Source organism: Meleagris gallopavo, chromosome 15 (assembly GCF_905368555.1).
Source record: "Meleagris gallopavo chromosome 15, MGAL_WU_HG_1.1, whole genome shotgun sequence".
Lineage (NCBI taxonomy): Eukaryota > Metazoa > Chordata > Aves > Galliformes > Phasianidae > Meleagris > Meleagris gallopavo.
Genome location: NC_139418.1, coordinates 9,036,257 through 9,057,987, shown reverse-complemented (window position 1 = coordinate 9,057,987; position 21,731 = coordinate 9,036,257). Strand labels below are relative to the sequence as shown.

The window sequence follows — 21,731 nt, the reverse complement described above, 5'->3', positions numbered from 1 at the left end:
TTCAGTGGTATCCTTCTCATTAAACATATCACCCGCCAGTTAGCTTGATTTCTCAGCTGCATAGCGGTTGTCTTTTGACCCCATGAATTGGAAGCAGAGAGCAGAAAGAAATGATCCAATTCCTGGCTAGGCTGATACTCTTATAGCTGTGAAAAAAAAACAGAAACAGCAGTGCTGAAGCTGCTGAAAGGTTTTTCCAGAGATACATAAGATTACTCAACAAGCACCAAATCCTCAACAAGCACCAAATCCACAAAATTAAGTAGTTAGCATTCAACATTCCCTAAAGACAACATCTGCATGTAAGCAGAAACAATGGTTCTTCTTGCAGCCTGATTCAACCAACAGCAGTTCTACAGCCCTCCAGACATCGCCCTTCCCATTTCTGCTGCTCTGCACATTTATCTTGCGGTGCTTTAATGCACTGTTCAGCGCACTCAGCATCTCTCCAGTGGTTACAGTCTCTCTCACACACCCTCTACAAAACCATGCTCAGTGTTCTGACCAGAACAGGACCACAGAACACAGCCTTGAGTACTTCTCATATATACAGTCAGACATGTGCCCACTTCATCAGCATCACCTCCCGAGCCCCAGGAGCTGCAGTCACAAAGGAACATTTATCCACTGAAAGCTTAAAAAAAAAAAAGAGGTTAAGGAGAAGCACTGAGTTAAAAGTTTTATTCATTCAACATCTCACATTACAAATATTTAAAAATTATATGCATACTGGTATAAATAGTCATTTGCAAACTATTTAATAACATTAATTTTCACTAGCACTTCAACAAATGAACTCTTTAAAAAAAGTAACTTGTGTTATATAACTTAGAGTAGAACATACAAAAATATGAACTTAAACGTGAAAATGACTTTAATAAAAAATGAATTACCCTTATTTAAAATGCTATAATAAATACTACAACCTCCCCATACACAGTAAAAACTATATGGAAATTCAGCCAAGTAGTACAATTAACTGACATACTTAAATAACTTTTCCTTCTGATAATATGAGCAATACATTGGGGGGAAAAACATATTAGGGATTAGTAAAAACTAGACACCCACTTGCTAAAAGTTTCACTTCCAAAAAATATAACAAAAAAATCTGATGAAAATTATAAAAACTAATTATACTTTAAGATTTAAAAATATAAAAAATAAAACAGTTGAATACAATATTGTCCCAATTCTTACAATGCTATCACAGTAGCTTTAAAATAATAAAATAAAGCAAATGACCAAAACCTTTTATTCCATTTTTTTTTAAAAATAATCTCAAATTTACATTAGTAGAAAGATCGATTTCTGATTCTTTTCTTTAGAAACGCCAGCAAGAAAGAGGATTTACTAGAACAGTAGAAAATGACATTTTTAAATGTCTGCAATTAAAAACAAAGAATTACACTGCAAAGATCTTCCAGAAGTCTGAAATAGGTATTGCACATAACTTGAAGTTAACTTGCCACAATTCATCACATTCAAGTTTTAAATCACCTTTTAACAGAAGGTTTCAACTCCTCTAAAAACAAAAGGGGTGAATTATCAAGTCTTTCCAACAGCATCCTTAGAAAACGCTAAATTCATTCACTGCAAGTTTTAAATTTGCATTCTGCAGAGGTCTGTGTATGGAGAAGTAGATACTATACCAAAAAGCACGGGGCAGTGGGGTTCCTTTACATACAAAATAATCAGAAACACTTTATTTTACATTGCAAAAATAACCATGTAATTACTCTGTAACTACACTGTAAATACATGGCCGGTGCCATGCTAGTGTGATAAAACTACATGCTCATCAACCCCTTTGCAAATCGAAGTGATACCCTAAGACCGGTAAACTAATTACATGTTAATTATGTTTGGAGCTACACGGTAACCCCAACTACAAATCCCATGTAATCAGAAGGACGTGTGGTCACTACTTAAGTACAGAGTAATGCCTATAATTGTTTATGCCCTGTAAATCGAAGTGTAACCAAATAATCTGTAAACACGCTTGTCACACAATCACAAGTGAATATTAGTAGAATAACAACTTCTTACATTAGTCATGCATACTAACATTACGCGCCCGCCACCTAGCAGGCTCTCTTTTATTCTTTAAATATAATTTAAAAGAGTAGACACATTTCTGCATCAAACACCTAACATCAATTTTTATTAATATTAAAAATGGCTAAACATTCACCAAAAACGTCTGCATTTGTGTATCATCTTTAAAAACTCAGTAAGAAGCGGTAGACAATTTTGATGTTTCTTTGCTTTTAAATCCTACGCTATATTTATGCATTTAAATTTCAGGGTCTAAAGACAGTGTCATTTGTCACTTTCATGCTTTTCTTCTTTAATTCTCAACTTTACATATACTATTTCTTAAATTATATGTACACCAAATACCTGGTGCTGGGCTAAGATGTTTAAGCAACATGCTTTCTTTTCTCTGCAGATTCTAAAATAGCATTGCCAGTGCACAACATCCATAATTCAAAATGTATGCAGAGCACTGAAATGTATAAAAAGCAGAATATAAGAAAATAAAATTTATTAAAATTATTTATATTAAAAAATGAAGTATATGAAGATCTCTCAGTAATAAAAGTACAAAAAGCTACTCTTTGCAATATGAAAAATTGAGGTATTGCATAAAGAGATATCCCGTCAGTGAAAAGTGTGCCTAAAAATGCTCACTGTTGGAAAAACAAGATATACAAAAGTAGTGCATAACAAATATACATTATGTGCATGACAAAATAAGTTAGCTACAAAAACACTGTACCGAAATTCAGCAGGTCATGTACAAAGGGAAAATTATTATTCAAAGCTAGTTCTCAAACAGTGTTATTTCTCGTAATGGTAACCCATCTCACCTGTTTACTGGGTAGGATCGGCACAATAGCACACCCCAAGCCACCTACAAGCATTAAAAAAATTAAAGGAACATTCCAACTCTAATTATGTACTTCAGAGAAAAAAAAGTCCCTGACAATCTACACAAGAGCACTCTGCATTTGCATTACTGTTGTCAATATTTTCAGGGATTTCATTAAAAGCAGCTCCCTTTCTATACTTGACTAATAGACAGCAAATGTCTCCATTTTGACCTTTGGAACTCGAGAAGGTTCATTAAAGCCTGTATTGAAAATAAAAACTGCTTCTCATAAAGATAATCTGGGCTGGGGGACGGGACGAGGGGGCCGGCAAACGCTTTCAGCGCAGCAGATGTTTCCCAAGCAGTGCTGAGGCAAGTCTTTGGTCTGAGAGAATCTAGGATGGTACCACGCCGGTCGGGCGGTTTAGAAGATTGCCACTGAACCTGTTTGGTTGCACACTGCTAAAGAGTAGTTTCAGAAGTTGGCCGGGGCTTTAGTTCAAAAGTAAGAAAAATAATGTTCAGAACTACTCCTTCATTCAGCTATTTCAAACTAAACCCCTGCACCCACTCTTTGTCATTCCATTAACATGTACTGTGTTAATGCTTCTCAAGGTAGAATTTGTTTATAATAAAGCAGGCATTAACTTAGCAATGTTGGCACTTCAAATACCTGTGTTTCTCTATTTTTCCACATTAAGTTCTGAAGAAGACGAATTTTAGCTGGGATTCTTTCTACAAGAAGCGTAAGAAAGGCATAGGCATGCTTGCACCGTTTCATGCACAAAACAGCGCAAAACGGGACCTGGAAACTATGGAGGTTCATGCCTTCTGTTACAACTAAGTTAGAGAGTATTCAAAACTGACTTTACATCCATGATGGGAAACCAGTAAGCAGCCCATTTTACTTTGTGTGACACACTGGAATATCAAAACTTCAGTAAAAATTAGTGATATCCTTGAGGTATCTTAAGGTTTTCTAGTTTTTCATGTCAAAATGGAGAGCAAAGGCTGGCCCCTGATGAATGTTAGTATATTAGGATATAGAGTTATAATATAGCCATCAAAAATAAAATCTATATATTTATCCTTCAGGAGAGGAAATGCCAGTTAACTAGTTGTCATTACTCTAGCTTTGGTTGGACTTCTAGGGCTGTAACCAGACAATTGAATTCTCTTAAACATAAAGAAAAAAAAAGTGCACTCCCCCCTCAGTAGTAACTTTACTCAACTTTTACATTCAGGAATTCTTAAAATGTAATAATTTTGATGAAAATATAGTAAGCTCTGCCTATCTCATTACTAATTTGGATGTGGGTGGTAGTCAGAGGCAAGGTCAGATAAATACCGAGCAAAAATTTCAGCCTCAAAACCCTTAAAAGATTAAAGAAAGAAAGAAGGAAAGAAAGAAAGAACTATCGTTATTAAAATGCTGCTTCAACTTTACTCATGCATTTTTGTTGCTTTAAACATGCTCTTTCCCGTTGATAGGTAAACGCTAACTTCATCTGTTGCTGGAAAAATCCAAAGTCAAAACAAAACGAGAGGCAAAAACAGGCTTCCCTGGGGAAAAGTGTCAGAACAGACTTATAGTGTTATTGTTACACGGTTATTTTAATAAAAGTATTCTTATGTTCTTTATTAACAATAATTTAATTAAAAAACCAAAATACTCTATTGTTTCAATTCTCTTTTCTTAATATTTTTCTCTCCTCTAAGAAAATGTTGCATGAAATTAAGTGTTCTCTCCCTAGTAAAGACAAGAGAATGCAACTCACTTGCAACATGTTATCAATACGAAAAGGAGTTCCCAATACAGTTTTCAATGACAAGATTCTACAAAATACCCATATTATAGGTCATTCTTTCATTATACTATTGTTAAATTACAGACTACTACAAAAGGACATGCTATCTTGAATAAGAGAAAGGGCAGGGTGGGTAGGGACAATCAGGATAACAGAAGAGTGCACTTAATTTGAGGCCTGCATATGAGCGCTGCAGCGATCATTTAGTTCCAGCGGAATGAAATATGTCTTGGGCGATCTCCTCCCTCCTTCACCAGGGGCTTGTGGAATTCCCTGCCAGCGCGTGAATGGATAGCAGCCCAGCAATATTCACAGTAATACTGCAGACAGGTAACATTAGCACAGAAAAATGGAGCAAATTTTCCACCGCAACGGGCCCCCTGACATTCATCACAAAGCTGATCATCCAAGACATATGGCTTAACTTCCACCTGCATACAGAAAATGAGAAGAAAGTTTACAATTCTTAATTACAATGTAGATGAAGTCAATTCCACAACATAGACTATTTGTATTCCAGCAGAGAACAACACAGACAAGAATTACATGGCAAAACGCATAGGCACTTAACGCGAGAACAATCTGGTTCCCACTGCCTTCCTTCATCCTTCAAAAGCCACCAGAATCCAATGCTCAGCATCAGTTTCACACAGGCTGTCGTTTGTTTGCAGAAATCAACATGTGGCTGTAGAACTGATACACACAGATTCACATCAGAACACTGGAGAATTCTGAGGATTTATTTCTAAGTAGCGTGATGCACAACTAAGCTCCTACCCGTTCAGGTAGGAATGTAAACTGTTTACACAACACTGCCTGCAGATTAAAAGCAGTTTGCAAATTTCAATGTCTGAATCCCCAGCTTTAAAAAAAAAAAATCATTATCTTCAATAAACAGCACATCTCTGTTCTCTTTTTCTGTGGCTTTGTCCACTCAGCAGAAAGAGACCCACCTACTCTTGCTGGTATCAAATACGAGGCTTAAAATGGGACTGATGACCATCTACTCAGTTGGCATGAAGGGCCAGATGAGCAGCAGACAAGAAAGAAGAAACATTTAAGTACTTAATTGATAATGACTCACAGGAACTTACCAGCTGGTGCTACAAGGATACATCTACACTACAACATCTGCAGGCCACTAGCTTTTAATCTAGGCATTTGCATACCAAAAACAAACCCCTGCCCACAGTGCAGAATGCTGACTGTGTGACAGGAAGGCAAAGCTCGCTGCTCTCAGTATACAAGCTGGCTGGAGTACAGCTTGTTTAGGCATGCCTACGTGTTCAAATAGCACTGCCATCCCTTACAGGCTGGGTTTCACCTCATAACCAATATCACCTCTGCTCCCACTCCTTCACTCCCTAGGACTACGAAAGGTCCATGTGTGCATCAGAAGCGCATTAACAAAACTTAAACCTCACCTTAAAGAAGCATACAAACAAGTTCCTGTCCTGACAGTGTTTGTGAGCCCTCCATGAAGCCTGTGCCATCAGGCATTTTCACAACCATTTCCAAGTATCCAGACAGCAACTGGTGTCTCTACGTTGTCCTGCTATTTCTGCATCTGCTTAGGGATGGCTTCAACTCACAAATCTCAGCTGTATGCCAGCTGATTCACAGTTCCTAGCATTTTAAACTCACCCAATCCTAATAGGCTCCAGAGAAGACAATGCAGTAGGTTCACGTCATTTGTGCTTACAAACTACTTGAGAGACAATACAGCAGCCTTTTCCCTCCTTCTTTTTCTCCTCTCCCACTGATATTGTTTCTCAAACACTCCTCCACACCATCTCAGAAGAATAGATGTATAAAAGAATAGCAGAAGACTGAAGAGAGGGAGACTTCACTTTCTCCCTTTGTCATCTAGTTTGCTAAGCAGTTTAAGGTTGGGTACTCAGTGGTGAGTAAGAGGACAAAATACAGCTATGCTGTACTGACCTCCTTAACATGGCAGCTTTGCAGCTTTACTGTACTTGAATATAATGCATTCAGAGGCTGGCTTAGGCTGCAACCTAAAGGCCATACTACAGGACGGGTAATTACACCTCTGCTTGCTTTAGCCTGTTATTGCACCACTGGTTTCTGTGCAAGTCTATAAACCACAGGTATGAGTCAGAGTCCTCAACACATTTATTCAGTGTGTGCTATAGTGCACAGGACCAACATGGCCTGCATTTCATACCTGTGCTGGCTACATGGAGGCTTTACAAGAAGTACCTTAAAGTACAGCAACTTCATCAGGCACACTTAGGGTGGCAGCACACAGCAGAAGCTCAGTAGCAGTGGGCACTGCAGGCCACTGAGCATTTACCTTGCACTACCTCTCTGAAGGGCACATCTCTTAGCAGCTCCTCCTTGCCTAATTTTATAGGAAATCCCTTCTTGTTATTACTTTCATTTTTATTTGTACAGAAAAACTTAGTTAGAAAACAAAACAACTAGCAAGTAATTAATGAAAAGCATTGTTTCCATTGTTGCCTTTTTATGTCTTTTATGCAACCAAATGCTCTCATAACGAATCCTCTGAGCATTTATCTCCCCATGGCTTTTCTGAAAACACAAAATGGGGAAATACAGAGGAGGAGGAGAGAAGGAAGGGGAAACAGATTGCAAAATATTTGCCAGAGTTCACAATTACTTAAATTTCTAGTCCCGACAGCTTCAATGGACCTATTCACCCAAATGTCTGCTTATGCAAGCAGAAGTTGCACAAGGGCAGCCCAAATTATTTGTTCAAAGCCATACAGAACTTATTTCAGAGCCAAGATCAGAACAAAGACATTCCATCTCACAGACCCTGAGACAAACAGTTGTTCTACCCAAGCTTTATAGCCAAGAGAGAAGTGAAATGATAATCAGCTCATCAGCCAAGTTTGGGGGTTTTCTTCTGTAGTGATAATAAAATTGAAATAAATAGTGACAGTCATGTAAGAAAATTCAGAGACAAACCACCAGTGAGAACAATAGATAGAGGGATCTCAGTTTATCAAAATTGAGGCCCAAAGATCACTGCAATGGACTAAGTCACATTTGATACAGATGAGGGCAGACACAAGCAAATTACAGATCTTATCAACATATTCCTTTAATTTATATTAACAAATTAAGCAATAATTATAGATTATCACGGAAACAACTAACTGGGCAGCTTTTACATAAGATGTGCAGGATGACTGTGAGGCTGTAATGCCTGCTGAAGAGTTCACAATGCATTACTGCGATGTTCTTCCGAACCACTCAGCATACAATGCATTACAGTAGAGCTACATTCTGCCCATTCTCTACAAAGATGCAGAACAGGAGAAAAAACTGCTCCACTCTTAGCAGATACCCTCCTCTCTGACATTATACAAACACTACAAGTGCAAATCCTTGCAGTGGGAGTATATGACGAGTGTAATATTCTTATAAAAGGGCAAGGCAGCTGACATGCTTCCCATTATGCTAAGCAATTTGAGAAAGTCAGCTTCACAGTTGCCTCCCACGCTCCACAAGAAACAGCTTTGCACCACTCCATCATTTTTATTCTGTGTTGTATCTTAGTGGCACAATCTAGCCTTAAACATACAATGCATCTGATATAACATTTACAGTCTTCACAATGACACACATTCACATGGAAAGCCATTTCTAGAGAAGGCACTGAAAAAAAACAGAATACACTTGAAGACCTTACCCGTTTATCTATCTCTCCATGCTGCAGCTGAACAAAGCGAGCACTGATAGCAGCTATGTAACTCTGTTGATTAGAAAATGCAACCCGCCCAGCTCCTTTTGGGTACTTCAGCTCAGGGTCTGTGTCAATTCCAGCATAGCACACCCCTCCATAGAGTCGATCCATTATCATTGCAAGTTCCACTAAACCAGAAAGGAAAATGAAACAGTGTAGGCTTGGTTATTTTTTTCCCCCTCTAAAAGCATCCAGTGTGATAGTTCATTTGTATCCATGTGCCCCACTGCAAGTGTCAGGAACACTTCATAGTTCATTTGCTGAAATAACTTCTCTCCCCCCTTGCTCCCCAAATCAGACTGCATATTCAACATGCCCAGTGCTGCGGAACACGCAGTGTACCTGCTCGTAAAGGCCGAGGAACACCACCAACAAAAATGGTTTTTCGTGGGTCAAGAGGCTGTGAACCATCCATAACAAAATCACTATCACTAAGGTTCCAAGGCCGGATCTGAACCTATGGACAAAAAGCCTTTTTTTTTAACCATTCACAATTCAAAGTATATCAGTAATATAACTTAAAACAGTATTCTACAAAGTAGAAAGCCTCCTAAACTACACTATTTTTAACTCCCTATTCAGCAATCATTTCCCAAAATGAAACGTTAATAAGCTCCACTTGATTGTACCAAATTTCACCACTTCCTTGTTACATTTCTGGGAAAAAAAAAAAAACTCCCCCCTTACTTACGCATTTACTTAATCATGGCCAAACGGTGCTGCATGAACCACACTACTGCACACATATCTTCACTATTCGAGTTGGTCTAGGCAAGTAAGCACCAGACCAGTGTTATCTCAATGGAACAGGCTCAAATGTGTGTGTTTATTTACTATGACAAAACTAGCAGCTTTATATTTACCTACTGCTGGCTGGATTTGAAGTGCAAGAATATGACAGAAGTCTCCCAGCTATTAACAGACTTGCATCAGTCACAGAGTCATTTGTATTAATAATGTACAGTTCTGTGCAATATTACGCTTTTTTTATTTGTCTCTGTCAAAACAGGTTGCATGCAACACTACAGATAATATTACAACTTTATTCCACGAGAAGGAGAAAATATGTTTATTACATCAAAGGTGAAATTCAGCAAACCTTTTTCTAACAAAACTGAGAATTGTAACTAGACTTCAACACTTCCTGATGTCTACTTTAAAAATATGTTATTCCTCTTTTTGAAAACTTAATTTGGCAATTTGGAGAAATTTAAGCATTAGCATTCTGAAGACAGGAAAAACAAAAGGCACCTGAAGAGTACAATTTCTGGTTATCATACAGGAATTGTGTAGGTCCTGAAAATTCTACCTACCGGTTTGTCTTTGATAGTGGGGCTGGAAACACAAAGATAGAGCTTTCCATCTTCTTCAATACATGCATCAATCAGTGCCTGCACAGAGCTTTCATCTTGGAACAGCAAAAATGCATATCCTACCAAAAGGGAAAACAAGCACACAATTTCTTTCCTCTATTCACCTTATTGTACAGTAACTTAACCCAAAATTATGCTTGGCACCGTGTCATCATGCTACTATATGATAAAGGACAAACTTTAAGATGCCCCCGCACATTCCCAACCAAACTTCCTGCAAGCCCTCTGACAGTCACAAAGGAAAGAAGGGAGGGAGATTGCTGATCAACACATTCTCTCCCCATTTCCTTTGAAAAGGAAAAGCCAGTAGTAAGAACTGAACAAAAGCCACAGCTGTGGAGGCATGCTTCCCAGCACGGCTGTTAATATAAGGTGCTAGTACTCTCTGGCATCTGTGAACAGTATTTAGCTGCTTTACAGAAAACTAGCCTTGATTATTATTACAAAAGCAAGTAAAGCAGAACGAAGAACAACAGGGGAAAAAAAAAAAAGAAAGAAAAGGAAAAACGAATAAAGTAATAACAGGAAGTTAGGGAATAATTGTTTTAGTGCAGAATAATTGCAAAGCCCATTCTAAAATCATTTTATAAGCCAAGGATTCATCGATCTTTCCCCTAAACTTTGGTCTGATGACCAAAATCTCTTTTGAAGTTGAGTCTTATCAAGAAAAATAAATTCTAGAACAATGATACCATTATCAGATATTTACCCTTAGGAGGAAAATAAGATTTGCTTTCTGCCTTGTGTGGCCAGTCTACAATCAAAGGTCCAAAGCGACGAAAGCTAGCAGTGATCTCATCTACACAGAGAGGAAGAAGGCATGAACTGAAATTAAAATCAGTTGATTGCAAGACAACTGAAAAACATAGACTTCATTTAGCTTCACTATATAAACAAACATGCCATAGCCCTAATGGTTTACCAAATTATAGAAGTGCTTATTAGCTGATGGGGCATCTTTAGGACAAGTCAGAACACATGTTACAAAACAATACAGTTCAAAGATCCATCTTTTATTTTTACTGATGATTTCAAACCCACTAATAAACAGAAACTGAATCTATACAGCTATCATAACACAACTTCAACTATTCTGCCACAAAGAGTTTAAAGGCAACTTGCTGACTTGCTAGTAAGCAACCAGCCCTGTCAGTGGGTCTTAAAACTGCAGAAAGACTGGAGAAAAATGAGCAGCCTATCACAGGAGTCAGTCACACCTGCTCATAGTGCATGCCAGTGCCACATCAGCAAATACTATCTGAGTGTGACCTCCAACTAATACAGAGCGAACTTCCACAACACTGTTATGCAACATTATAGGAGAGGTGGCAAACAACATTCAACTACAGCAAGAAGCAACTCTTGCATCCATTTCAAATTTGCCTTCCACCTAAAGTTGCTGGTAAAAATGTGCATATGCTAGTCCTGTAGGAGTCTTCTAGTTCTAATTCTTGTTGAAACTGATTGTTCCCTTCTCCACAAAAGACATTTGAACCATCACCAGTTAAAGTTCTCTGAACAAGAATTTTTCAATAAAAAAAGGAAACGAAAAGAACAAACTTTCTGTTGCTGGAGTGCCATCTAAATTGGCACAATGCTTAGCTGAATTCTGCTCAAGGTGTTACAGACCCTTCTACAGCAGCACAGTGTTGGGGTTAGAAATCTGAAAAGGTGCTACTGGTTATGTTCCTTTCAGTCTGTTTATACCTGCTGATGACATTGCTAATGAAATAGCAGCTCACAAGCCATAGTACTGACAGCTGCTTTGTACCCAATGATCATCAGAAATGCACCCAGGAAAAGAAGTGTGTCAAGGTTATGTGGTGACGAAGATATTAACCAAAGAAAACATTACTTATTACATCTCTATTCCTACAACAAATCTTCATCTAGAACAGTAGTAAGAAAAAATTCATTTTAAATTACATTATATAAAATGCATTTTAGAATTACAGTCAGAAAAAGTTCAGACTCAGGTGTGAGACGCTTTAAATCACATTGTCCTCTTTCTAATTCACACTCGTGCATTTAGCAAGAGGAGTGCTGACATGAAGCAACTCTGACACATTCAAGCTACCCTCCCAGCACACATTTTGCAAAGGCTTTGTGCCTCGATAACTCGGCTTCACACAGACAGAACTATTTGTCTCATCTGTTTTTAAATCAACAAAAGTGACAAAGACACAAACAAAAAAAAAAACTGTAATAAGATTTTCCTCTTGTAAACGTCATGTTAGACTTGACCTTTTAAATGCTGAAGGAATAAGTTATGTTAAACAGGATAAATGTAGCTCTTATGTTGGATGTGACAGTCAGGTTGTCATGCTGCAGTAATACAAACTGCAGCGCATAACAAGCTCTCTTCCTGACAAAAAGTGGGGATGAAAAATAATTCTGTGGTTGGAAAAAAAAAAATAAAAGCAACTTCGCGGATTTACAGTTGACGTTCTTGTAGCCACCCCACATCATGCTCTATACACACAAAAAAACAGAACTTTCTGATGAAAAGAAGCTTCACCACAATTGTGACCCTCACCATGGACGTGTTAGAAGCTACCACAGGATGTGATCATGGCTAAAAATCACCTCTAAGAAATCATACATAAACTTCCACATATGAATTACATTACATACACCTTACAAATCTACTAGAAATCCTTTCCCTACTACTAACTTCTGGTGCATACAAAATGACTGCAAAGTACTGTGACTTACAACAGGGATATTTACTTGTTTATTGTTGCATCACAACCCCCTTTTTATACCTCTTATACTGCAAACTTCAGTGCGATAACGTAAGCTTTTGTCCCTCAGCAGCAAAACAATATCATAGCCAAAACTAGTCTGAATTATCTCGCATTTGCCACGGAGTAAAAGTGGCAATATACAAAACCTTATTTACACATCAAAGCTCTTCTGTAGAGTTAGAAGAACATTCTTTCAGTCACCTAACAGGCAAAAGTTTTCACACCTCTTTTCTGCCACTAAGCCAAAAGGAGCTCCTGGGTAAGATTTTCGGAGCGTACCTTCATCGATGTCTGGGGGCAGCCCACCAACAAAGACCTTCCTGGAGTAGCGCTCCACTCGCTCCCCATTCTGATGGGAGAAGCAGTGAGGTGACCCCAACCCACTGTGCAGAGTCTGATCGCCACGTCCGTCATCCAAGAACCCGTCTTCCATTGGAAACAGCGAAGACTGACCTGAAGAGGGGGTTAAAAGAAAAAGAAGGAAAAAACATACTAACAGAACAAAGCACAAACTGTTTTAATAGGTACTAATGCATATTAATGTTTTTGTGTTGGCAGTAGAACTGTTTGCAGTCTTCCCTTTTAATGAGCAATTCTGTTCTTGATTTCATATGACTCTCAAAGTTTTCATTATCGTTCAGTAATTCAAATGTATTGTTTCAGAGAAAAGGTCACGACCTCCTTCATAAAGGCACCACAACTAACAGAAATTTGAAACAAAATGGTACTTCAAATGGATGCTCAGACTGACTACTTTCCATAAATGTCATGTTTCTAATTAAAATTCTTTTAAAAGAACTTTCAAATGAAAGAGAATAAAAGCTCCACTTTCCCCCACATCCCCACCTCTTTTTAGGGAGTTTCCCAATTGCAGACATTAGAACCTAAGCTGTACATAATCTCTTCCCAGTGAACAGCTTCTTACAAGGCAGAGAGAAAATTTCACAGCGCAGATGGCAAGAAAAAGAATTCTGCAACTAGATACGTTACACATTTAGATCTCCTGATAGCAAAACAAATCACAAGCCACCCACTTGCAAATAACAAAAATATCCTGATAAATCTGGGAAGACCCACTCTCATTTACCACAAATGAAGACTGAAAACTCGGCAACACTGAGACATTCTCAGAAGAAAGCTCACTTGGATGTTACAAAGGAATTGCGTTCATGAACTCGCTCTAAGAGAAAATGTAAGCATGCTTCCCCTCACTGCCCAATATTCTTCTGTGGTAATCCTTTTATCATAGATTTCTTTAATAACATTCATTACTTTTAAATAAGATTATCTGAATGCAACTGTATAATGTAATAAGCTGAGCACACAAACTGATCTCATCCCTGAATTCTTTCTTTGGTTACAGTATTCAACAGCTAGACAACAAAGTGATTTCTATTCACTTAATGAGTGCTTTAGGAATAAATACACATAGGGAAAGTAACCAATTAATGAGGTCTGCCACAAGTTTTGGGATACATTTCCTTTCACCTGAGCTATGATATAATGTGTCTGCTTTTCCAGAGTTCATTACAATCCACCACAGTAGTGTATTGCTACGGTTAATCTGTGCTGCTCTGCTTCCTTCCTCTGAAAAGAAATTACTGTCATTTACTCCATTTTAAAAAAGGAAACAATATATTGAACAGCAGATTTACCAGATCCAATATCCTGGCTGTTCCCATGCAAAAATCAAACAGTTCACAGGTTGAAAGCAAAAATAAAACAAAATAAACAGCCCACAGAATTTATATGAATAAAAACATGGAAGACTTGGCCAGCTTTCTTTATTTGAAACTTCAGGGATCTTTTTACTTCTTTGATTAACAATCTCTATATAATAAGACCTACTTCTGTAACTAGGTAAACTTGGCTCTGTACTGTGACAAAAATATTGTAATATATACTTAAATGATGCTTTGTTTTTCCCTAATGAACTGAGGTGTATTTCATTTCTTTCATCTCTGAAGGCCCCAGTCCTGCAGGCACTGTTGGAGAGGAGCAATTCTCTGTACCTTCACATCTCTTTTTAGGTTCATTACCACTGCTGTGAGATAACTCAATACGCATGCTTGCAGCATCAGGTTCTCTAACCTAAGAGGCCAGGACAAATACTCACTACAGTCTCTGCTGCATCAAGAAAACCATCAGCTCTCAAAGAACCAAAATAAGCTTCTCCAGCATTGGCATTCATAACATACACACAAACAGCAACACAGCTCTACGGTATAACATATCATACAGATGTCCACTGAAAGGACTGTGATAGCCTCAATAGCACTGTTGTGGAGTACAGCCTAATTCAGTGAAAATGTTTACTTACAGCATGCAGACTAGGGAAACTTGTGTGAAACTGATGCTTTATACTCAAATATTTTGGAGTTTGCCCACTAGTAACAACTTAATGTTTTTTCTCCCATGAGACATTGTCAACATTAGAAAATTAAATAGGAATATTGTTACCTCGCCTTCTCCCATATGTCCTTGCTGCATGTTAAATGAGAAAGAAAACAGCCTTTCAAACATTGTTATAAGGACCAAAAGACCTTGATTTATTGCCTTTATTCTAACTCGGTGATTCTCCAGCCTTTTCATATTCCAGGTCATTTAAATTGGTGTTCATGAGCTGACCTCCCCTCCCACCCACAACACCACGCCTTCCTTGCACCATCTCTTATTGACAAAACATGTTGCTTTGAAGCTGACAAGGTATGTGTGCAGCCAAAGAGACTTTCTGAAAGCAATGTAACTTCTTAAGTTGCACATTTCTTGTAGCATCTATACCTCAGTCCCCTGCTGGATGTGCACTCGTACACAAATCCATCTTTTCTCATGCAGCAGGTGTCCTGCACTCAGCCCACCATGCCCTCTCCTCACCAACATCAAGCACTGCCATCGATGGTCATCAGACCTGCAGGACCAGGCCTAACATCAGAACTGCAGGACCAGCCCTAACAAACACACTGGACCTGCAGGACCAGCCCTAAAACAAGGAAAGTGGAGAACAACAGTGCTCATTTCTGTTTTCAAATTCATTTGCTACAAGCACTTTGAGCCACTCACAAAATCCTTGCTTGAAATTATTACCGGCAAATAACTAGCTGAAAAACTGAAATTCAAGGAGAAAATGTCAGGGTGGATAATCTGGCTTTCTGACCTCCCGCAGTTTGTGCACAACAGTACAGAATCCCTCACACTGACTTTGTACTCCACTGTAATAATTCAACAGCTTCCCACTGCTTCCTACTTTTCATTTCCCAAAACAAATCAACTCTACCAGCAATAAGTTCTGCACTTTTCGGTGCCAGCTTCCAGTACCTGTTCAGCACGGTTACACTTTGTCATCACATTTGCACATTCTTTCTGTTTCAGCCTCATTAAAATCTGTACCTGAAAGAAGGCCAACAGTTTGAAAGGCTCGGGTTCTGCTGGCAAGTACTATGAGAAATTCAGAGCACATCACACGTTTTATTTTGCTTCCTCGTTCAAAATTGAGGCTGACAATTAGTTTAAGTATTTAAATATCTGCAAACCGCAATAAAACATGAATAGTTCCCGCTTTCAAAATAAAAAAAAACATATCAGTTCAATTTCCCTCACAATTATTTGGCACCTGTAAGACCATTTACGTCTCTGATGCTTGGCTGATACGTTCACACTTAACACGGAGATTAAAAAACAAAGCCTTTGTCTTCAGAGTGCAGCACATCACCTCACCTTCACACAGATCCTAGCTTTAGGGAAGAACCTGGGGGCTTTACATGCCTTGCTTATGCACAGAATCCAAGACATAGCTCACATAGCCCTCAAAGTGAAAAGTTTTGGGAAACTTGGCTTTCAGGGAAAGCAATCAGCAGCCTTCCAACATTCTGACAGAGATCAGAAGCATGTGCACGTTTCAGAGCACTTTCAAAACCAGCCCTGCCTATAAAGCCATAAAAATCCTGCATGCAGTTCCTGAATCAGAACCAAACCGCATGAACTCCTTGCTTGGAACACCCACCCTTGGCAGCACAGCTCTCAGCCCAGGCTCGGCTCCCACTGAGGATCTGTGTGCACAATTCAGGTCAGTCCTTCCTCGCTGCTTTGCCACCTGTGTCACTCACAACAATAAGACCTTTTCTCCTTTCCTGGCATGGAAAGCAGCAAAAAAAAAAAAAAAAGCTCAGCCAGCAGCTACAAAGCATTTTCAGCGCTAAATACCACTGAAGAAGGTTTGAGAACCAAATACTGAGATTTTTTTTTTTCCTCATTTAACTTGTTTTGTGCATTTGCTTCCTCTAACCCACAAAATACCAGCACTTGACATTTCAAAACGTTTCTCAAGAGCCACTTGTAAATTACCCCAGCACAGTACAGATACAAACTTTCTCCTCTCATTGAATTCAGAGCTCATCACATGCCATTAATTTTGCACAATGTAAAACAACCCTGAAACAAAAGAATGCTCTCTTGGCAGGCCAGGAAGGCAGTTAGCTGCCATCTACCAGCCCTGACTCTGGCTTTCATAATTTCATATTAAGAGAAATCTTATCCTAGCTGAACTGCAGCGCAGCTGAAGTGCCTGCTGTCTCCCACTCTGCAGACTGGTAGCACTTGCAGCTGTACTTTGTGCCACTGAGTGCAGGGGATTTTCACAAACAGGTCAGCATCGGGGATGGAATGTTTCAAGCAAAGGGACGAGCAAGCAAGAGGCACTGCATCTCCTGTGGAGAATGTCACCCCAACCACTGAGGGCCACGCTGCAACTAGGAGAAATATGCCAGCATCCAAACACAGCATTCATACTTAGTACTGATGTAAACATAATGCTCCAGAATGATCAGACCGACTGAATGCCCAGAGCTGAATGATGACTGTATCCTCATTCTCACTTCCTTGCTATAGTCCAGGTTGATGTAACACCTGTACAGTTCTGTACTTAACTCCTCTTTGGTCCACAAGCTGCTCAAGGCAGTGATTGTGTTCTGTACATCAGCACAAACACCAATCTAACAACAGCCCAGTCTCTCATTCTCATGTTAGGCACTGATAATGATGCACGCAACACTTACGATTCTCCTTTTTTTTTTTTTTTTCTTTTTTTTTTTTAATTATGGAAAAATAATTGAAGTAGAATCTGACTTCATTTCAAGAGCATACACTTCTATGCCAAAGCAGACTACCGGCATAGCAACATCTTATAGTTTGGTCAGAGACAACTTTATACATCAAACACTGGGGGGTCAGCAAGGAGAGAAGCTGAGATACACTACAGTGTGTGTCAGTTTATTAAAACACACAAATGAGGTTTGTGTGAGAGCTTCCACCACCATCATTATTCCTTTCCTGCAGATGCTCTCAGGTAATCTGCCAGGCTAACACAGTGCCACGCAGACTGAACCTCTAAAGATCTTTCACACATTTCAAAAACCACTTAACTCCTCCTGAAAGCTGACAAACCAAATCCAGCCTCACTCCTCACAAAAATATGGAAGCTTCAAAGCTAACTTTGAAGTTTTCTTTGCTATCAAACAGAATAATGCAGAGCCATCTTTTCCAAAACAGACTTGCTTAAAATCCTAAACATAGCTACAATTTTGTCTAGAAGGTACTCAATTTTTTTTTTTTTTTTAATAATTCCCACTATGCTAAAGCTGGGTTATAGTAAATCAATCTAAGTGGAACCCATAAATATCACTGATACTTGAATATTTCTTCCCTCCAGGAATCCCCATAGGATCAGAGATTAAAAAAAAAAAATCAAAAGCAGAGAAGCAAATCATGAAGCACACTTCCCTGCTGCAGAATGGATGTTTGAATTATGTGTGTGTTTCAGAGAAACAGCCACCCCACTGCTGGTGGCACTGAGCTTTGCCTTATGTTAATGTATGACTTCTAAGGAATACACAAGTTATAAAAAATATCCAATCTTTTCCCTCTGTACCTCTCCCAGTTTATGAGATGGAACAACTAACAGCATTTATTTTCCAGACATGTGTGATACTGCTATACTTCAAAAATAAAAAGATGAAGGCAGAGTTTGCAGCTGGGAGAAGAAAAAGTATTAAACAACTTTGCCAATAAAGAACCAAACAAATTCTCAGATACAAAACACACACAAAGGATGGACTTTCCAATAGGAGAAAAAAAGGATGCCACATGCTAAAGATCAGTAGATAGAATTTATGTACTGAGTGACAGAATAAGGTATTATTAACCCACAACAACTTACTACTGATTTTATTGAAACACATAGAAAAGATGCAAAAAACTTCACAAACCTTGCCTTCGTAGTTCTGGTTCACACACACTGTTCCTGGAGCTTTATACTGAGCATACCCTCAAGAGAGGCAGATATCTGCCCATGCCATCAGCCTGACACTTCTGCAGAAGGGCAGGCTGAGCTCTGCCCATGCTTTAATGAATACCTTGAAACGATTCCTGCATGTGACTCAAAGCTCAATTTACATTGGCATATAGCAACATGCTGCAAGATTTAAAACCAGAGTTCCTTAAGCACAATAATAGGTTCAAAGCAACTTATTTTTGTCTGTGGAAGGAATGATCACAAGGCAGCCTGGAATGCAACATGACAGCTTTGTTCCTTTTTTAAGCACCCTCATGCTTCAGTCCCAAGCAATACGGGAAGGGTAGCACACACAAACTCAAGTCTCTGCAACAAAACATTTCCCCATTTTTCATATTTACAGTAACGTAAAAAAGACACTAATTTTTCCAGTAATTTATTTGAAAAATAAAGACAGAACTGTACTACAACCCTACTCCAATTAGCAAGAGAAACAGAAACTGCATTTTCAAGGAACCAGCACTTCATTTCCTCTGCCTAGATACAGCACAGCAACATTACTACAACAACTCTAAATCACACATGAACAACCAAGACAATATTTAGAATGCTTTCATGAAGTTGTCTCCACCTCCCTAACTCTTTGTGCACTACTGACAGTATTTGTATATAACATTACTACAAAACACGGGAAAATTATTTATTATAAATAGTTTTATATGTGTTACCTATCACAAGTGTCCCCATGCTCCACTTTTCTCGTATCCATGCACTCTGACTGCCAAGCTAGGAATCCTATTATCAGGATTTCTCACAAAGTAAAACTTAAAGAATACATCTCTGTGTACCTCTGCATCCCTACAGCTATCAGAGATATGCAAAGGACTGCTCTACTCATCTAAAAACAACTGCTTGATTTACTGAAAACAAAACCCAAGACACTCAGCATCACAGCTAACCCATCTGCATTGCAGTGAATGACAAATTAAGCCAAGTAAGGATGAATCTACTTCAAGATGTATTTTCAGACTCCTCTAATCAAACATTCTTCTTCTTATGTCTCATGCTTAAGTACTAAAGAAACTAGACAAAGAATGCAGAGCTTTATACTCCCAAGAAGTCTATAAAAATTGCTGAAATAATTTGAAAGAATTTTTATTTTTATTATTATTTTTTTTTTTTTTAAGATAAAGCACCTGGTAGTAGACTTAGGATATATATCCAGCCTAGAAGAGTTGAGTAATTTGTTCTGATTTTTAAACAAAAATGAAAAAAAGAAATTTTTAAGAGTTGTTAACATCTCTTCAAAAAGCAGAATCCAGGCACAGAAGTTAAGCATGGACCTTGCTGAATCATTACTTGTCGACAATAAATTGAACAGCATTCAAAATTTAGTTTTCCTCTCTAATCCTTTAAATAAAAAGCATTTCTGAATGATTAAGAAACACAACCAGACATCTCAAATGTGAGAAACACCACACTTGTTTGCATGTACACTCTTTAATCTGTGCCTCCTATGCCATCACACTTCACTATCACAGCCAGTACGTCAGCTGAAGTCTCCTGTGCTGCAGAGCCTTGAAATGACAAGCATTCAAGAATCAGCTCCCTTATTTTCACACCCAGGCTTTCAAGACAAACCAGTCCAAATTGGATTTGTTGCAGGTATGCAGAACTCCAGCTGGAAAACCACTAGTAGAAATTTGATAGTGGTCCAATAGAATTGATACATTAGTGGTTGACATGAAGGAAGGGTATTATAGAAAGGTTTGCTGCTTTGCAAATAAAAATAAATCCCAGGAAACTGCAAGTCTTTAGCAGGTAATCCAGTTAAACTCCTGTGTTCTGATCACTTTCTATGATAGCAAAGATACTTGCAGAACAGCCTGTCCCAAAAGATTGGCTTAGCAGTGCCACTTGACTGCCTTCACCAGAAGAGTTCTAGTAACAAACCACAGCAAGGTAATGCAGTGCTGTTACACAAACTCTTGTCCCATTTATACCTAAGTCTGATCTGCTTTCATTTTTCAAAGCTCATCCTCCTTTTCATTAAATCTCTCATTTCTTCTTGTTGCTCAGGTTTAAGAAAAGCACATCAGCCCTTTCATTCTGCTCCTTTCCTGCAATTCTGTCCTGATAAACATGGTAGCGAGCATGCAAAATGTGGCTAATAAAGGATTCAAAGAACAAACGATTCAACATCAAGGAAAAAAGCCGAACAAAGTGAGCAAAAAGACGAAGGAGAGCTATTTCCATCAGCCTGGGAGGGGCAGGGAGAGCTCTGTCTTCTAAAGCCATGAACAGAGACTACTCATGGAACACAGCTCCAAATTAAAGGCTTCTTTGAAGATGATCTAGAATGACCAGAGATTATCAAAGCAACGATTCAGAAAAGAAAAAAAAACATTTGGTGGACAGTAACGCTGAAACAAAGCAAAAGATTAAAAACACTTAAAAAAAAAAAAAAAAAAGGGTGGGGGCTAATCTTAAAAAAAATAAAAATAAAAATGTAAAACAGAATCCAAGAAAACTTTAGAAAAGATCTTAACCAGATTAGCAAGGCTGTGGGTCTGGTATTCAGGACAACTTTGTTGGCTTTAACACCTGTCAAGATCAAGTCAGTGGTTTCAACTCTAAATACTCTAGCAGTATTGTTGTTGCTTTGTAGTATTTTAAACATCAGGAACTGCCTGCACTTGCAGCATGTACATCGTTAGAAAATATCTTCTGTAAGGAGTATGAAATGTATTTTATTTAATTTTCCATGCAGACTCTGGAGATGGGACCACATGGCCAGAAGCCTATGAGAAATGTTTCAAGACCGGAGAAAATAAAAACACAGAGCTCATACCCTAATGAAGTTAACAGGAATCTTCACATTGATTTCAAAGCTGGACCAAGATCAGAAA

At 38.5% G+C, this 21,731-nt stretch overlaps 1 protein-coding gene across 1 annotated transcript in view; it reads right to left on the bottom strand.

Moving 5' to 3' along the window:
- Positions 1–667: 667 nt before the first annotated feature.
- CPEB4 (cytoplasmic polyadenylation element binding protein 4) overlaps positions 668–21,731 on the bottom strand; it is a 38,674-nt gene continuing 17,610 nt past the window's right edge. Inside the window, exons 3-8 of the mRNA XM_010718963.3 lie at positions 12,816–12,989; positions 10,499–10,588; positions 9,730–9,848; positions 8,759–8,873; positions 8,363–8,544; positions 668–5,114 (exon numbers count right to left, since the gene is read on the bottom strand). Of these exons, the coding sequence (XP_010717265.1) occupies positions 4,887–5,114; positions 8,363–8,544; positions 8,759–8,873; positions 9,730–9,848; positions 10,499–10,588; positions 12,816–12,989 (908 nt within the window). The 3' untranslated portion in view covers positions 668–4,886. The remainder of the gene's footprint in view (positions 5,115–8,362; positions 8,545–8,758; positions 8,874–9,729; positions 9,849–10,498; positions 10,589–12,815; positions 12,990–21,731) is intronic.